We start from the raw sequence: 13,419 nt of genomic DNA on the forward strand, positions 1-13,419 counted from the left end.
TGCTCTGTTTCTTTCCTCTTTTCTGTAGCTGTATTAAGGATCAACAGTGGAGATGTACTTTCATGAACCCACCAGAGATCTGTATTTTTTTTAAAATCACACTGAAGTGGTGAACCTTGATTATAAAACAGTGATAGAATTGTTACTCTACTGTGTCATCGTTCTTTATTCATTCATTTTAAGCCAACTTTGGGGAAGGAGAGAGAATTCAGAGGGAAACAGTGGTTGAGGTTCTTTGTGATTCATTGAAAGCAGGGGAGGTCTTAACCCTTTTGTTTATTTATTACATAACTCTTCTCTCCTTCCTCCACCAGGCTTATTAGAGTAATGTTGAACTCATTACTTTCCTTAATGCCCTTGCATACGTGTCTGCTAATGTTTAGTTCCTGATACATGAGGAGATGCTGACTAGATTGTTGGGAAGGCAAATAAAAACTGAATGGGAGCCAGAATGTTCACTTAAGTTGGAGAGAGCTGGATTTGAGGGATCTGTCGGAAGTCCTCCTTGAGAAGGGTTTATAGTAATGCTCAGGATGGCAGCAATCAGAGGAAGGATTATAGTGAATATGCTTAGGGAGGCGGCAATCTTTGAACTGGTCTAAGAGGGCTAAAGGCCCCAGAAGGAGGAAATAATAAGGCGTCTAAAAATTGATTTTGTAAAAATCAGTTTAGAAAGAATAAGAAATATTTATTGCTGATTAGTTAACTATGTATTGAGGCTGTGAAGGGCTTCAAGATCTGTAGAGGAGAACATCAGGGCGACCTTACTAAGAAGTCTCTGTCATGGGTAGTCATTGTGGAGGCAGCTCACGAATCACTAGGGTCTAGGTCCACGATGCTGGCACTAGTGGACTACAATGATCTTCAAGAGACGAGGTTTTCCAAAGCCAAAGGGGTGGACCTGGAGTTCATATCTGTAATAAATGATAAGGAAGGAGCTCATTTTAGGCCTGTGATTTAACCTCAGCAGCCAGTTCTCCCTTTTTCCTAAATCATATAGCATTTAACTCCCCAGACAGGCAGAATCCCGTTTCACTCTTGAACGCTGCCACAACTTTGTATCAGTGCTTCTGTCTTCCTCTTTAAACAATACTTTTTTCCAACAAGAGAACATTTCTTGCCTAAGCAAGTTTTTAATTTACCTACCTCTATTTATTCCTTGGCACCCCACTCCAGTACTCTTGCCTGGAAAATCCCATGGACGGAGGAGCCTAGAGGGCTGCAGTCCATGGGGTCACTAGGAGTCAGACACGACTGAGCGACTTCCCTTTCACTTTTCACTTTCATGCGTTGGAGAAGGAAACGGCAACCCACTCCAGTGTTCTTGCCTGGAGAATCCCAGGGACGGGGGAGCCTGGTGGGCTGCCGTCTATGGGGTCGCACAGAGTCGGACACGACTGAAATGACTTAGCAGCATTTATTCCTGCTAATCTTATTGATTAGAATCTGTGTTTGCTTTTCTGAAGCTGCTACTCCAGTAAAAAAGAATTTTTGAGGGGTGGCGTTCATGTACCTTGTGGGATCTCAGTTCCCTTGACCGGGGATTGAACCTAGGCCATGGCAGTGAAAGTGTGCAATCCTAACCACTAGGCCACCAAGGAACTCCCTGCTATGCCAGTAAATTAATGGAACTTTAATTTTGATTTAACAACTCTTGGATATGGATGTGCTTGGTTTTATTAATACAAAATCCAGTTGCTTGTGGTACTGGAGGCTTACCGAGCAGCACCCAGATGCTGGATAAAAATGAAGCCATAGCCTCAGTCTGATGTTTGGTTTACAGGTTTCTGCTTCTTCTTAGAGATGTGACTTAGATCTGTAGTTTGTTTTTACTTATGTACAGAGATTTATATTCATTTCAAATGACACAATGTCAGCAAGATTAATCTGAAGAACTATTACACAGAAAGAAATGAATCTAGGGAATGACTCGTGAAAGAGAATACTTTATCATGAATGTAAATATACCTAAAAAATCACTGTCTTGGTTTTATACTTTTGAAAGCACTGTTGCTTGGTAAGAGGACAGTGAATTTTCTTAAACATTAGTTTCTCTCATTTGTTTCTCTTGAAACCCTAAGAAAACCCTAAGAAAAGGTTAGTGTTTTAGTTATTAAAGCCTACTACTTCTAAATAATACCTTAAAATTTTTTTTAAATGTAACTGCCTGACTCTTTCAGATTGGAACACTTCATTAGAAATCACCAAGTTTCAAATTGTTAGGGTAACTTTTAGTCAAAGAAGATCCCTTTCATTTACTTATTTTTGGATGCTGAACAATTTGATATTTGGCTGAATTCTGATTAGCAGAATAGGAATATTTAGGAAAATTTAAAGCTTATTTTGAAAATAATTTTTGTATATCTGACAACTTCATACCAAGATTGATGGTCAAATGTATCCATTTATCACTTAATAGGAAAAAAACCTATCTTAGAAGATGTGGTAGTTAGAGATAATGCTTAGAGTAAACATCTCCTAAATCCTAAAAATTTCAATTTGTCAGAACCTTATTCATTTGTTCTGTAAATTAGCTCTTGAATACTTACAGTCTGTTAGGTACTTTGATGTTGGAGATGAAATGGTTTAGCAGGCCAGACACAGTCTCTACCCTTAAAAGCTTATAGACAGTGGAGAAGACAGAATTAAGTACTTGTAAGTGTGCTGAGTATTTATAAATAGGGAGATACAGGGCTTTTTGAGAACATATAAACATAGGTAATTTAGCTAGTGCGGAGATCCACGAAAAGCCTCCCTGAGGAAAGGATGATTAAAAATGACTAGGGATTAGCTGGGTAGCAAATAAGGGCAGAAGTGTCCCAGGTGTATGGTGGCATGAAAGAGCTGCTTGTTTGAGGAACTGAAAGACTTTAAAAACATAACCATTTTCTTTTACAAATGGGAAACTGAGGCATAGAGAAGTTGAGTGACTTGCCTAGGATCACTTAGCTGTTTCATAGCAGACCCAGGACTAGAAACCACCCTCATTCCCTCACCCCGCACCCCACCTCCCTGGTCTTAGAACTCCTATTCCAATGTATTTTACAGCAGTGGTGTATATGGTTCCTTCATCCACACATTTGTCTATTCATCTTTCCATCTGTCACTACATTTTTTATTTTCTATGACATGTCCATGAACATTTGTGTTCCCAAAGTATAGGAAGACATTTTACACATTAGGTATGTCATTGGGCATTTATAATTCTATCATATAACCTTTTATATAGTAGTTAGTACTCAAGTTGACTCACTGTGAAGTAAATATAGGACTTTGAATATATAGGTAATGTGGTTATATGCAGGGTGTTCTGCCTACTACCCATACTCTTTACTTTTTTTATTTACTGTTTTGCTAGTTGACTTATGTTTAGATAGAACCTCGATTGTGCAACTTAATATAGAACATTGAAATTACTTGAGTTTCCCTTGCCTGGGCGGGCTGTTTTTACCACCCATAGATCATTTCCTAATACAGTAAGGCCCACCAGTGTTTTACACATGTATTATTCTTTTTGTTCAATGCTGCTGCTGCTAAGTTGCTTCAGTCGTGTCGTACTCTGCTCGACCCCATAGATGGCAGCCCACCAGGCTTCCCCATCCCTGGGATTCTCTGGGCAAGAACGCTGGAGTGGGCTGCCATTTCCTTCTCCAATGCAGAAAGTGAAAAGTGAAAGTGAGGTCGCTCAGTCGTGGCTGACTCTTAGCAACCCCATGGACTGAAGCCTGCCAAACTCCTCCGTCCATGGGATTTTCCAGGCAAAAGAGTACTGGAGTGGGGTGCTATTGCCTTCTCCGTGTTCAATGCTGCTGCTGCTAAGTCACTTCAGTCGTGTCCGACTCTGTGAGACCCCATAAATGGCAGTCCACCAGGCTCCGCCGTCCCTAGGATTCTCCAGGCAAGAATACTGGAGTGGGTTGCCATTTCCTTCTCCGATGCTAACAGAGTTTAATTATTCCATAAGCATCTATTGAGTACCTGCACTGTGCCAGGCACTGTCTGAGACACTGAACATAAACCAATAAAAGGTTGCCCCTGTTTATTTATAAAAGCAGCTATATACTGTGAGAAGTGCTGTGTGTTGTGGAGGCACAAGAGATGGCACCTGACTGTGGGGGCGGCGAGGAAGGTATGTACTTCCTAGCTATCTTTGGTATAAAATGCTTCAGTCAGTTCAGTTGATCAGTCGTGTCTGACTCTGCGACCCCATGAATCACAGCACACCAGGCCTCCCTGTCCATCACCATCTCCCAGAGTTCACTCAAACTCACGTCCATCGAGTCAGTAATGCCATCCAGCCATCTCATCCTCTGTCGTCCCCTTCTCCTCCTGCCCCCAATCTCTCCCAGCATCAGAGTCTTTTCCAATGAGTCAACTCTTTGCATGAGGTGGCCAAAGAACTGGAGTTTCAGCTTTAGCATCATTCCTTCCAAAGAACACCCAGGGCTGATCTCCTTTAGAATGGACTTGTTGGATCTCCTTGCAGTCCAGGGGACTCTCAAGAGTCTTTTCCAATTCAGGCATAGGAATTATACAAGTGCTTCTGGATTAAAAAAAAAAAGCTTGGTCTTCAAATGATTTGTTTGGCTGGAAAGTTGAGTGACATGGTGAGAGATGAGGCTGAGGAGGTAAGTGGTAAGGGATAACGAAGGGCTTTTAAAACATGCTAACGAGTTTGCACTGTATCTTAAAGACAATGGGAAGCTATGGACTAATCTTAAGAACAGAATGACATGGAGAGATTTGTGCTTTGGAAATACTATTCTGGCCGCTCACTGTAATTATATACAAGTCTTAATGTTTTTTATGAAAGTATTGCTCAATTATTGGCCAGAATTTATTTCCATAAGTCAGTCTTTAACCTTTTCAGACCCAGTATCCACGTTTTTAAAAAAATAGTATTTTGTAACACCCTTTGAGTTTCATGAAATGACTTCTTGATAATATAATTTGTCTAGGTAGATACATAATTTGAAAAAATGAGGGAGAAATTAAAGTATAAGAAGGCTGTTTCTATGTGTAAATACTTGGTACCGCTACTCAGGGTGTGGCCTCTGGGCTGCTAGCATTAGTATCACCTGGGAGCTTATGGTGTAAACTCTCAGGGGCTGAAATAAGTATTTCAGCTGGATCCTCAAATGGTTTGTGTGTGTATGTAAGTTTGTAAAGTACTTTTTTTCCCAGTACGTTATGAAATAGGAGCTTGCATCTGCTTGTAGAATCACTGTGAATATGACAACTAAAAGTGCAGATTGTTACAGATGTATGTGCTGACAGCATGGGTGCCATGAAGAGTTAATGATGTGTGTGACTTTTCTGAAGAACTCTTAGTAAAATTTCAAACAAAGCATTTGCAGTTGTCCCTTAATTACATAGTGTTTGCTTTTAAATCCAACATGTGTTGAAACTGTGGGAAAGTGCTTTATGTTTATGATTTGTTTCTAGATTCACTTAATTATAAACAAGCATCTTGGCTAGATGAATGTCTTGTAGAACATTCAAAAGTTGTGTAGGATGGTTCTTTGTGGTGCAGGGCTAGCCTGAGTGCTATAAGCTGTCCCTGGCTCTCATCCACTGAGCGCCAGTAGTGTCTCCCAGTTGCTTTGACATAACGTTCCAGCATCCCCTGATGCTGCCTTCATTGAGAAGTACTTCCATAAACTTGGATGTGATATGAGATGCTGATGCAGCACAACCTTTGACCAGGCTGAGTCCCTTGAAGCAAGTCTTTTGGCTGAGGCCTTTTGCTGAATTGGTACACATCCAGCTGGAATATTGAATGCAGTTCTGTTCTCCACTGGCCAGAAAGTTTTTCAAGATACATACTCTTCCCATAACCTCTATCCTAAGACTCTTTGAACAACCCAAGAGCACTCTAAATGTCATATCCTTCAGAAGATTTGGGTGGAAAAAAGATTGAAAGTCAGTGTAGTCACTGCACCTTCTAATCCATTAAAATTGGCTGCAGAAAACATAATAACCCTATACTTATAAAAACCTAAAATAAAGTAAGTTAAAAAAAATTATATTAATCAAGTTGAAAACTGTTAAGAATTCATGACACCCCAGCCGCAGACTGTTTCACAAAACTTTGGTTCTGTCAGATGTAGAGTATATTAGCTAAGATGTTAAGTATGCGAGAATTATCAAATAAGAGTATTTGGAGAAGATACTTTGCACACACTTGAACAGATACGTGCAGAAAGCTTCAGTTGAGATATAGCTTGCTATTTGGAAAGATTGTAGGAATAGTGGGTCTATAGGTTGTTGTTTAGTCGTTAAGTTGTGTCCAACTCTTTGCAACCCCATAGACTGCAGCATGCCAGGCTTTCCTGTCCTTCACTATCTCTTGGGGTTTGCTCAAACTCATGTCTATTGTGTCAGCGATGTCATCCAACCATCTCATCTTCTGTTGCCCCCTTCTCCACCTCCCTTCAGTATCTCCCAACATCAGAATCTTTTCAAATGAGCTGGCTCTTCGCATCAAGTGACCAGAATATTGGAGCTTTGGCTTCAGCATCAGTCTGTCTAATGAATATTCATAGTTGGTTTCCTTTAGATTGACTGTTTGATCTTCTTGCAGTCCAAGACACTCAAGAGTCTTCTCTAGCACCACAACTTCGAAAGCATTAAGTCTTTGGCACTCAGCCTTCTTTATGGTCCAGCTCTCATATCCGTACATGACTACTGGAAAAACCACAGTTTTGACTATACGGACCTTTGTTGGTAAAATGATGTCTCTGCTTTTTAATTAGCTGTCTAGATTTGTCATAGCTTTTCTTCCAAGGAGCAAGTATCTTTTAATTTCATGGCCACAGTCAGCATCTGCAGTGATTTTCTAGCCTGAGAAATTAAAATCTGACATTGTTTCCACTTTTCCTATTCGCCATGAAGTGATGGGACCGGATGTCATGATACTCATTTTTTGAATGTTGAATTTTAAACCTATAAATAAATACTATGTAGGTCTGTAGGTAAATTTTGGAAAAGAACAGTTTAATTTTGAGGTAGTTGCAAATCCTGGGAGAGAGGATTAAGTTAGTTTGCAGGACAAGCTAAATGAATGCATGTAGTGATCACAGAGTAAAGGAGATGACATAAGTATGAGGGAAAATGACAACCAAGAAGTAACCAGGTAATAGAGAAAAATTCATTCATTATTTATCAGGGAAAGAGAGAAAAACACAGAAGACAATTGAAAAATGGTAAAATTGACATAAGGAAAATTTGTTGACACACACCGAGTAATAAATCATAATGCATGAAAGTTTGAAAAACATTCTGTTACCATATTTGGAATTTGTAGCTTATAAACAGTGCTTTAATATAATACACAGTATTTTATGTACAATAGATTTATGAGTAAAACTGTCTCTACTTGTGTCTGTTTTTGAGTTTCTGTTTAACCATCATTTACGATACGAAAATATCTGAGTCCATCTAATTGCTGTTCTATTATTTTAAAACTGTTATTGTTTTTATTTTAAAAGATATATGTTACTTATGCAATTAAATTTTAATAGAAAATTAAAAAAAAATACATAATCTTGGTCATTGTTCTGAGACCTTATAAGGATCATCTATTAATGAAAGTGTGGTTAAGATAGTTGATCTGTTCTGTGTTTAAGAATACTGTCAAATTAAGATCCCATAGATTATTGGTGTACATGTTAGAATGTAGTAATGTGAGACTTAGTCTCAGTTTCTATTCAGTGGGTCAGTAAAGAATAGCTTTTAGATTTTTGTTGATGATTTCCTGCAGTTAAGTTAACCACACAAATTGTAATCAGTAAGTAGTCACATTTATTGGAAAACTTTAACAATTATTTTCTTTTCACTGAAGAGGCATGGTGCATGTCCCCATTATAAGGATAAAGTTGATGAAGTGGGGAAAGTTTATACCTTATTTCTTCTTCTTTTATAGGTTTTAAAACGACCAGAATATTTTGGGAAGTTTGGTAAAATACATAAAGTTGTCATCAATAATAGCACATCATATGCAGGCTCACAGGTAACTAACTATATGGATTTTTACCTTTCCTCCCTACGGTCAGAGCTTGACCTGGGCTGTTCAGAAGGAAAACTTGGTTTCTGTGATTAGAAAGCTTGATGGTCAAGCATTTACACCATATAGTGACCTCTATTGGTAGGGTGGGGGGATTTTTTGGTGTTTCTTTGATCCTTTCAAAACTTAACAGTGAATTGATAATATTAAGAGGGAAGTAGTAACAGAGATTTAGTGATGGTTTGAAGGGGAGGGGGAATTGAGTCTATAATCAACCAGTTAAATTATATAGTGATTTCTAATTAATATTTTCAGATATTGTGAACTTAATAGAGCATTTTTGTTATGCTGATATTAGCAGCTAGAGTACTCTTAAAGGTTCCATTTGTTCTGAGAACATAGTTTGACACTGTCTTCACATCTTATTTTTTCAAATCTAATTTTCAAAGTTTGTTTTTTTTTATAATGTTGATAAGCCTGTCAGATGACTTTTATAAGAAAATTACCAAGCCAAAGATATTTCATTCATATATATTTTAGTCTGCTTAAAATCAGATAAAATTCGTTAAGTATGATTATCTTAAGATGGGCTAGTATATAGCTTAATATAAGCTACTACTACTTCTAATCATTGTCATTATTATTAAAGATAGTGGTAGTAAAGGCCTTTAGAATTCCTTTGGCAGGTTGCAAGTTAATTTTTTTTTTTTGAGTTTTTGTTGAATTTGATTCTAACAACAGTGGCTTTTCACTTTAGGGTCCAAGTGCCAGTGCTTATGTAACCTATATACGGTCGGAAGATGCTCTCAGAGCCATACAGTGTGTTAACAATGTGGTGGTGGATGGCAGAACACTTAAGGTAATATGGTCCTCTGGGGTTTTTTTTTTTTAAGGGGGAAGAGATAACATGTATTAAGTACAGATGAACATAGCTGTTACATATTAATGAAGGAGTCTTATTTAAAGAGTGCTTCATAGGTATCCATTCTAACCTATGACAGCTAATTTGCTTATCACTTACCTGTTAGGGTCCTGTTCTACCAGGTAGAAGTAAACACATACCTTATTAGGGGATTAATCCTAAAGAAAAAAATCTCCTGTATTTACACATATTTTCCTTTGTGAAAATGGATTTATTCTTCTTTACGAAATAGATGATGGTTCCAATTTGTTGTCCTTAAATATTTGGACATTGATAAGTTCAGGCTTGAGTGAAGGGTCCCACCAAGCAATGCTTCAAGTAAGTTGAAAGAAGGATGGCATAATTAGAAAAAGGAATTTGTCTTATGTGCCTAACCGCTTAAAACATTGAACAGATTTTGCCTTCCTACTCTCCTGATTTCTAGGGAAAGGATTTGGGTGCTCAAGCTCTGGAAACCATAGACGGAGGGTTTTGTTTTTTTTTTTTTGAATCTTTCAAATGATCATCATATTTAATAAAAATCTGCTAATAATAGTTGAATTCTCTAGTATTCACAGCCATACTTTGTTTTATTGTGTCTTTGCCTCATTTGAAAACACTAGATACGGAAATTCTCATTCTGGTGTCAGTTTACGTTTTGGGTCTTTTTCCTTCTTCCCTCCTCTTCCTGCAGGCATCTCTAGGTACAACAAAATACTGCAGTTACTTCTTAAAGAATATGCAGTGTCCAAAGCCTGACTGCATGTACCTACATGAACTGGGGGATGAGGCGGCCAGCTTCACAAAAGAGGAAATGCAGGTAGTAAAGTAATGTGAATTATCAACTTTGCAGCAAAGGAAGTATTTTTCTATATAACTTAAAATTGCAAAAGCAAAAACTAAGAATTTTATTTTTATTAAACTGTTATTACTTTAAATTAGCTTTTTCCAAATATGTGGTTGTTCTATGGAATATCAGTTCTGCAGGACATTGTTATAATAAAAAATGCATCTGTGGTCCCCTAAGTTTTGAAAATGTAGGCAAAACTAAAGCTAAGTGGAGTATTGTAAATATGAGGTTCCCCTCTGCCATCTCTGCAAGTGTGCTAGAAAATAATACTCTGTTAAGTGCCACTGAAAAGCTTAATTGTTTTTATAAAATGATTCTACCCATGCAAGTGTCCACTGAGTCAGTGTCCTGTAAAGGGTGAATTGAAGGCTTATTATCCTGTATTCTTTTTTACATTTCCTGTTCTCCTGTCTTCTTTCAATTGGTAGTATAAACTTGCCTTTACAAGTAAAAATATTGACCATACGGCATATTAAATGAGCATATGCCAAAGCACAATGCTGCACTTCCCCATTATAGGTGAAGACTTCAGATTGTTGCTGTGGACTTTGCAGGAATACTTCTCCTTTAGAAGGTGGGGGAGCATTGACTATTGCCTTTCATTCTTCAGGTCAAACTAGAGACAGTCTAGGAGGGGCTCCTTTCAGAGCAGATTGTTAAATGGAATGAAATATTACCCTTTTGACTTGGAGTTATTACTGATTAAATCACATTATAATAAACACATTGGAATTTCTTTACAGTATGTATGGTCTGTATGATCCAGAAGCAGTGTTAAGAGACTTTCCAGGTGGTCCAGTGGTTAAGACTTCACCTTCCAACACAGGCGCTGTAGGTTCGATCCCTGGTTGGGGAGCTAAGATCTCACATGCCTCACAGGGAAAAAAACCAAACAATAAATATTGTAACAAATTCAGTAAGGACTTTAAAAATGGTCCATGTCAAAAAAAAAAAAAAAAGCTTAAAAAAAAAACCAAACCCCAAAACTAAGTTCTCTGTGATATTTAATGGGGACAGATGACTTACTTGTTTCTTGCTTATCCAGTAAATGGTTCTTGACTTTTTTTCTTCTTTTGAATGAAACTTTCTTGGATGAAATCTAAGGTTGAGCCATTTCATGCTGTATTTTGACTAATGAGAACTATGCTTTACTTATGGGTATTATTACAATAAAAATATCTGTCAAGGAGTTTCTAAGCCCCAGTTGATCTCACTTAAGTATTATTAAAAAGTAAAAGAAAATGGATGGGCAGTCCATTGGAATTTATTTGTAATGCTATTTAACCTGTCTCTGTAAACTGCCCCTGTTAAACCATTTGAATACCAGTTTGAGCTCTTTGTGGCTAATGAAAGCCATAATATCTCCTGAAGTATTGCTTGCAGAAAGAATTTTCAAGGCTTTTTTTTATTTTAAAGATGTAAAATCCACATCTAAACTGTGTTTTTTCTTAACAGTTTAAAATTCATTTCATGTTGTTGACCTGTATTCATCTCTCTCTTTGAGTTTAAAATTACTTTGAAAAGGCATTTCTTCATTAAAACATTTTTTCAGTGTAGAAAGGAAACGAACAAATTATATCATGGCAAAAACTAGGTCTTTCCTTGTTACTGCGTAACTCAAAATTCAGTACCATATGAAATATTTGTATAGTTGAACAGGCAAGAGCCCTCTCAGAACAGGGAACAATGCATTGTGCAATATATATGAGACAGTTGTGCTGGATCACATGATACTGCCCTTGTTTTGATTGCTTTGTTTTTGTTTTGATCTGTTCTGGTTTTGGTTTTCCCATAACATCTCTTTAGATCACACTTTAAAAATAATTAACAACCCTGAAGGTAAGTAAAAATGTCCTTGCAGTCATAATATACATGCAAAGAATAGAAAGTTATTCAGTGTAATTTCATTGTAATTTATTTTTGCGTGTGACTAGTTGCACAGTCAGTTGTTTAATTTCTTCCATCATGTTTGTAACACTGCATTTTGATAGACAGCTACCAACTCCAGAAATACAGAGCTCTCTTTGTCATATATAGGGCAGGGATTGGCAAACTTTTTCTGTAAAGGGACAGTTAGTCAATGTTTTAGTTTTTCTGGTCATATGGTCTCTGTAACAACTACTCAAATTTGCTGTTGTAGCACCAACAAGGTCATAGATAATATGTAAATGAATGAGCATTACTGTTCCCTTCAAACTTTATTTACAAAAACAAAGCGGCTGGCTCTAAATTGCCATCTTCTGGTCCAACGTTTAAATATATTCATTTTTATGTAAATGTGTTACTTAGTCTTAGGATAATGAAAAATATAGTAAAATCCTTCATCTCTGAGTTACTTTTAGTGTTAATCTCTTCTAAAAAGAGAGATTGATTTTCCAGTGATCTTCAGAAAATTCTGTAATGACCTGTTAGAAAACTTAATTCTTTTGTGGAAAGATGGGGAAGTAAATTTAAAAGGGCCCCTCTAGTTTTTTAAGCTAGCAAAAATGTTGTCCATTAATATGTTTTTTCTCCACATAAAGTGGTTGAAGATGTGCTTAATTAATGGAATATGTCTCCTGTAGTTTTGTTGAAACTTTCATTGGTCTAGAAGTTCCTGTGACATCTTCCTCACAGGTTTCTCTGACACTGTGACAAATCCTTATGTATTTTATTTAGGATAGCTTTAATAATTCAGAAAGTACATCAGCATTTTATACCAGCCACTTTGTGAGTCCCACTGCAGTTTTAATTTCTTCTTTCACTAGGCGGGTAAACACCAAGAATATGAACAGAAACTCCTTCAGGAATTATATAAATTAAACCCCAATTTCCTTCAACTGTCTACGGGTTCAGTTGATAAGAATAAGAACAAAGTGACACCACTGCAGAGGTATGATACGTAAGTACCGATACTAGTGTAATCAAATACCTTAACCTTCGTGTCTGTCATTCTTTTCTTTTCATTCTGCATCTTTTTCAGGCAGGATCCTTCTTGAGAGTGTCTGTCATTTGTGCAGAATTGTTGTACTGTAGGAAATGTTGAGTCACAATTTCTGGGTTTGAATATTTGCTGCCTGCTGCTCCCTGGTAATACTTCAGATGAGCCTCTCGATGCTTCCCCTTTGCATTGATTTGCAGACTACCCTGAGCCCCAGGAACACTCTCCTTGATAAAAAGGGAAATTAAGAGATGTGGGTTATTAAAAGGCTCTTGTCACCTAATGGAGGTTTCCTTCCTGATGTAATGGTGGGGTGTGGGGTGTGGGGGGGTGGCACAAAATACTGTAAAAGGGACAGAGGGTTATTAATCTGAAGCATTTTGTGTTGGGGATACAAGTATTCATGTTTGTCTTGTCTCAGGAATCACCAAAGTCTTATGTCCTCTGAGTGAGGAGGGTATCCCATATACAGATCTTTTTCATCTTGGAGACAACTTGTTTTTGCATAGACCTATATTCTGTTCATGTTTAAACAAATTTATAATTTTATGTATCGAATCTCATTCTGATATGGTGATCGTCACATCTTGGATTGTATTTGGGTTTGGCCTGTCAGAAAATGATATGATTAATAAAAATGATAAATGGGGGTTACACTTTATTCTGAATATATCTTACGTTTGTGTTTGGATCTTGTTTTTTTTTTTTTTTTTTGTAAATTTGGTAAGTCTAACTTTTATAAA

General features: G+C 37.2%; 1 protein-coding gene across 1 annotated transcript in view; it reads left to right on the top strand.

Annotated features, from left to right (window-relative positions):
- Nucleotides 1-13,419, top strand: part of CNOT4 (CCR4-NOT transcription complex subunit 4) — a 152,375-nt gene that overhangs the window by 86,087 nt on the left and 52,869 nt on the right. Inside the window, 4 exon segments of the mRNA XM_070369220.1 lie at nt 7,925-8,011; nt 8,763-8,864; nt 9,601-9,726; nt 12,504-12,628. Of these exon segments, the coding sequence (XP_070225321.1) occupies nt 7,925-8,011; nt 8,763-8,864; nt 9,601-9,726; nt 12,504-12,628 (440 nt within the window).

The sequence above is a fragment of the Bos mutus genome, chromosome 4 (assembly GCF_027580195.1).
Source record: "Bos mutus isolate GX-2022 chromosome 4, NWIPB_WYAK_1.1, whole genome shotgun sequence".
Taxonomy (NCBI): Eukaryota; Metazoa; Chordata; class Mammalia; order Artiodactyla; family Bovidae; genus Bos; species Bos mutus.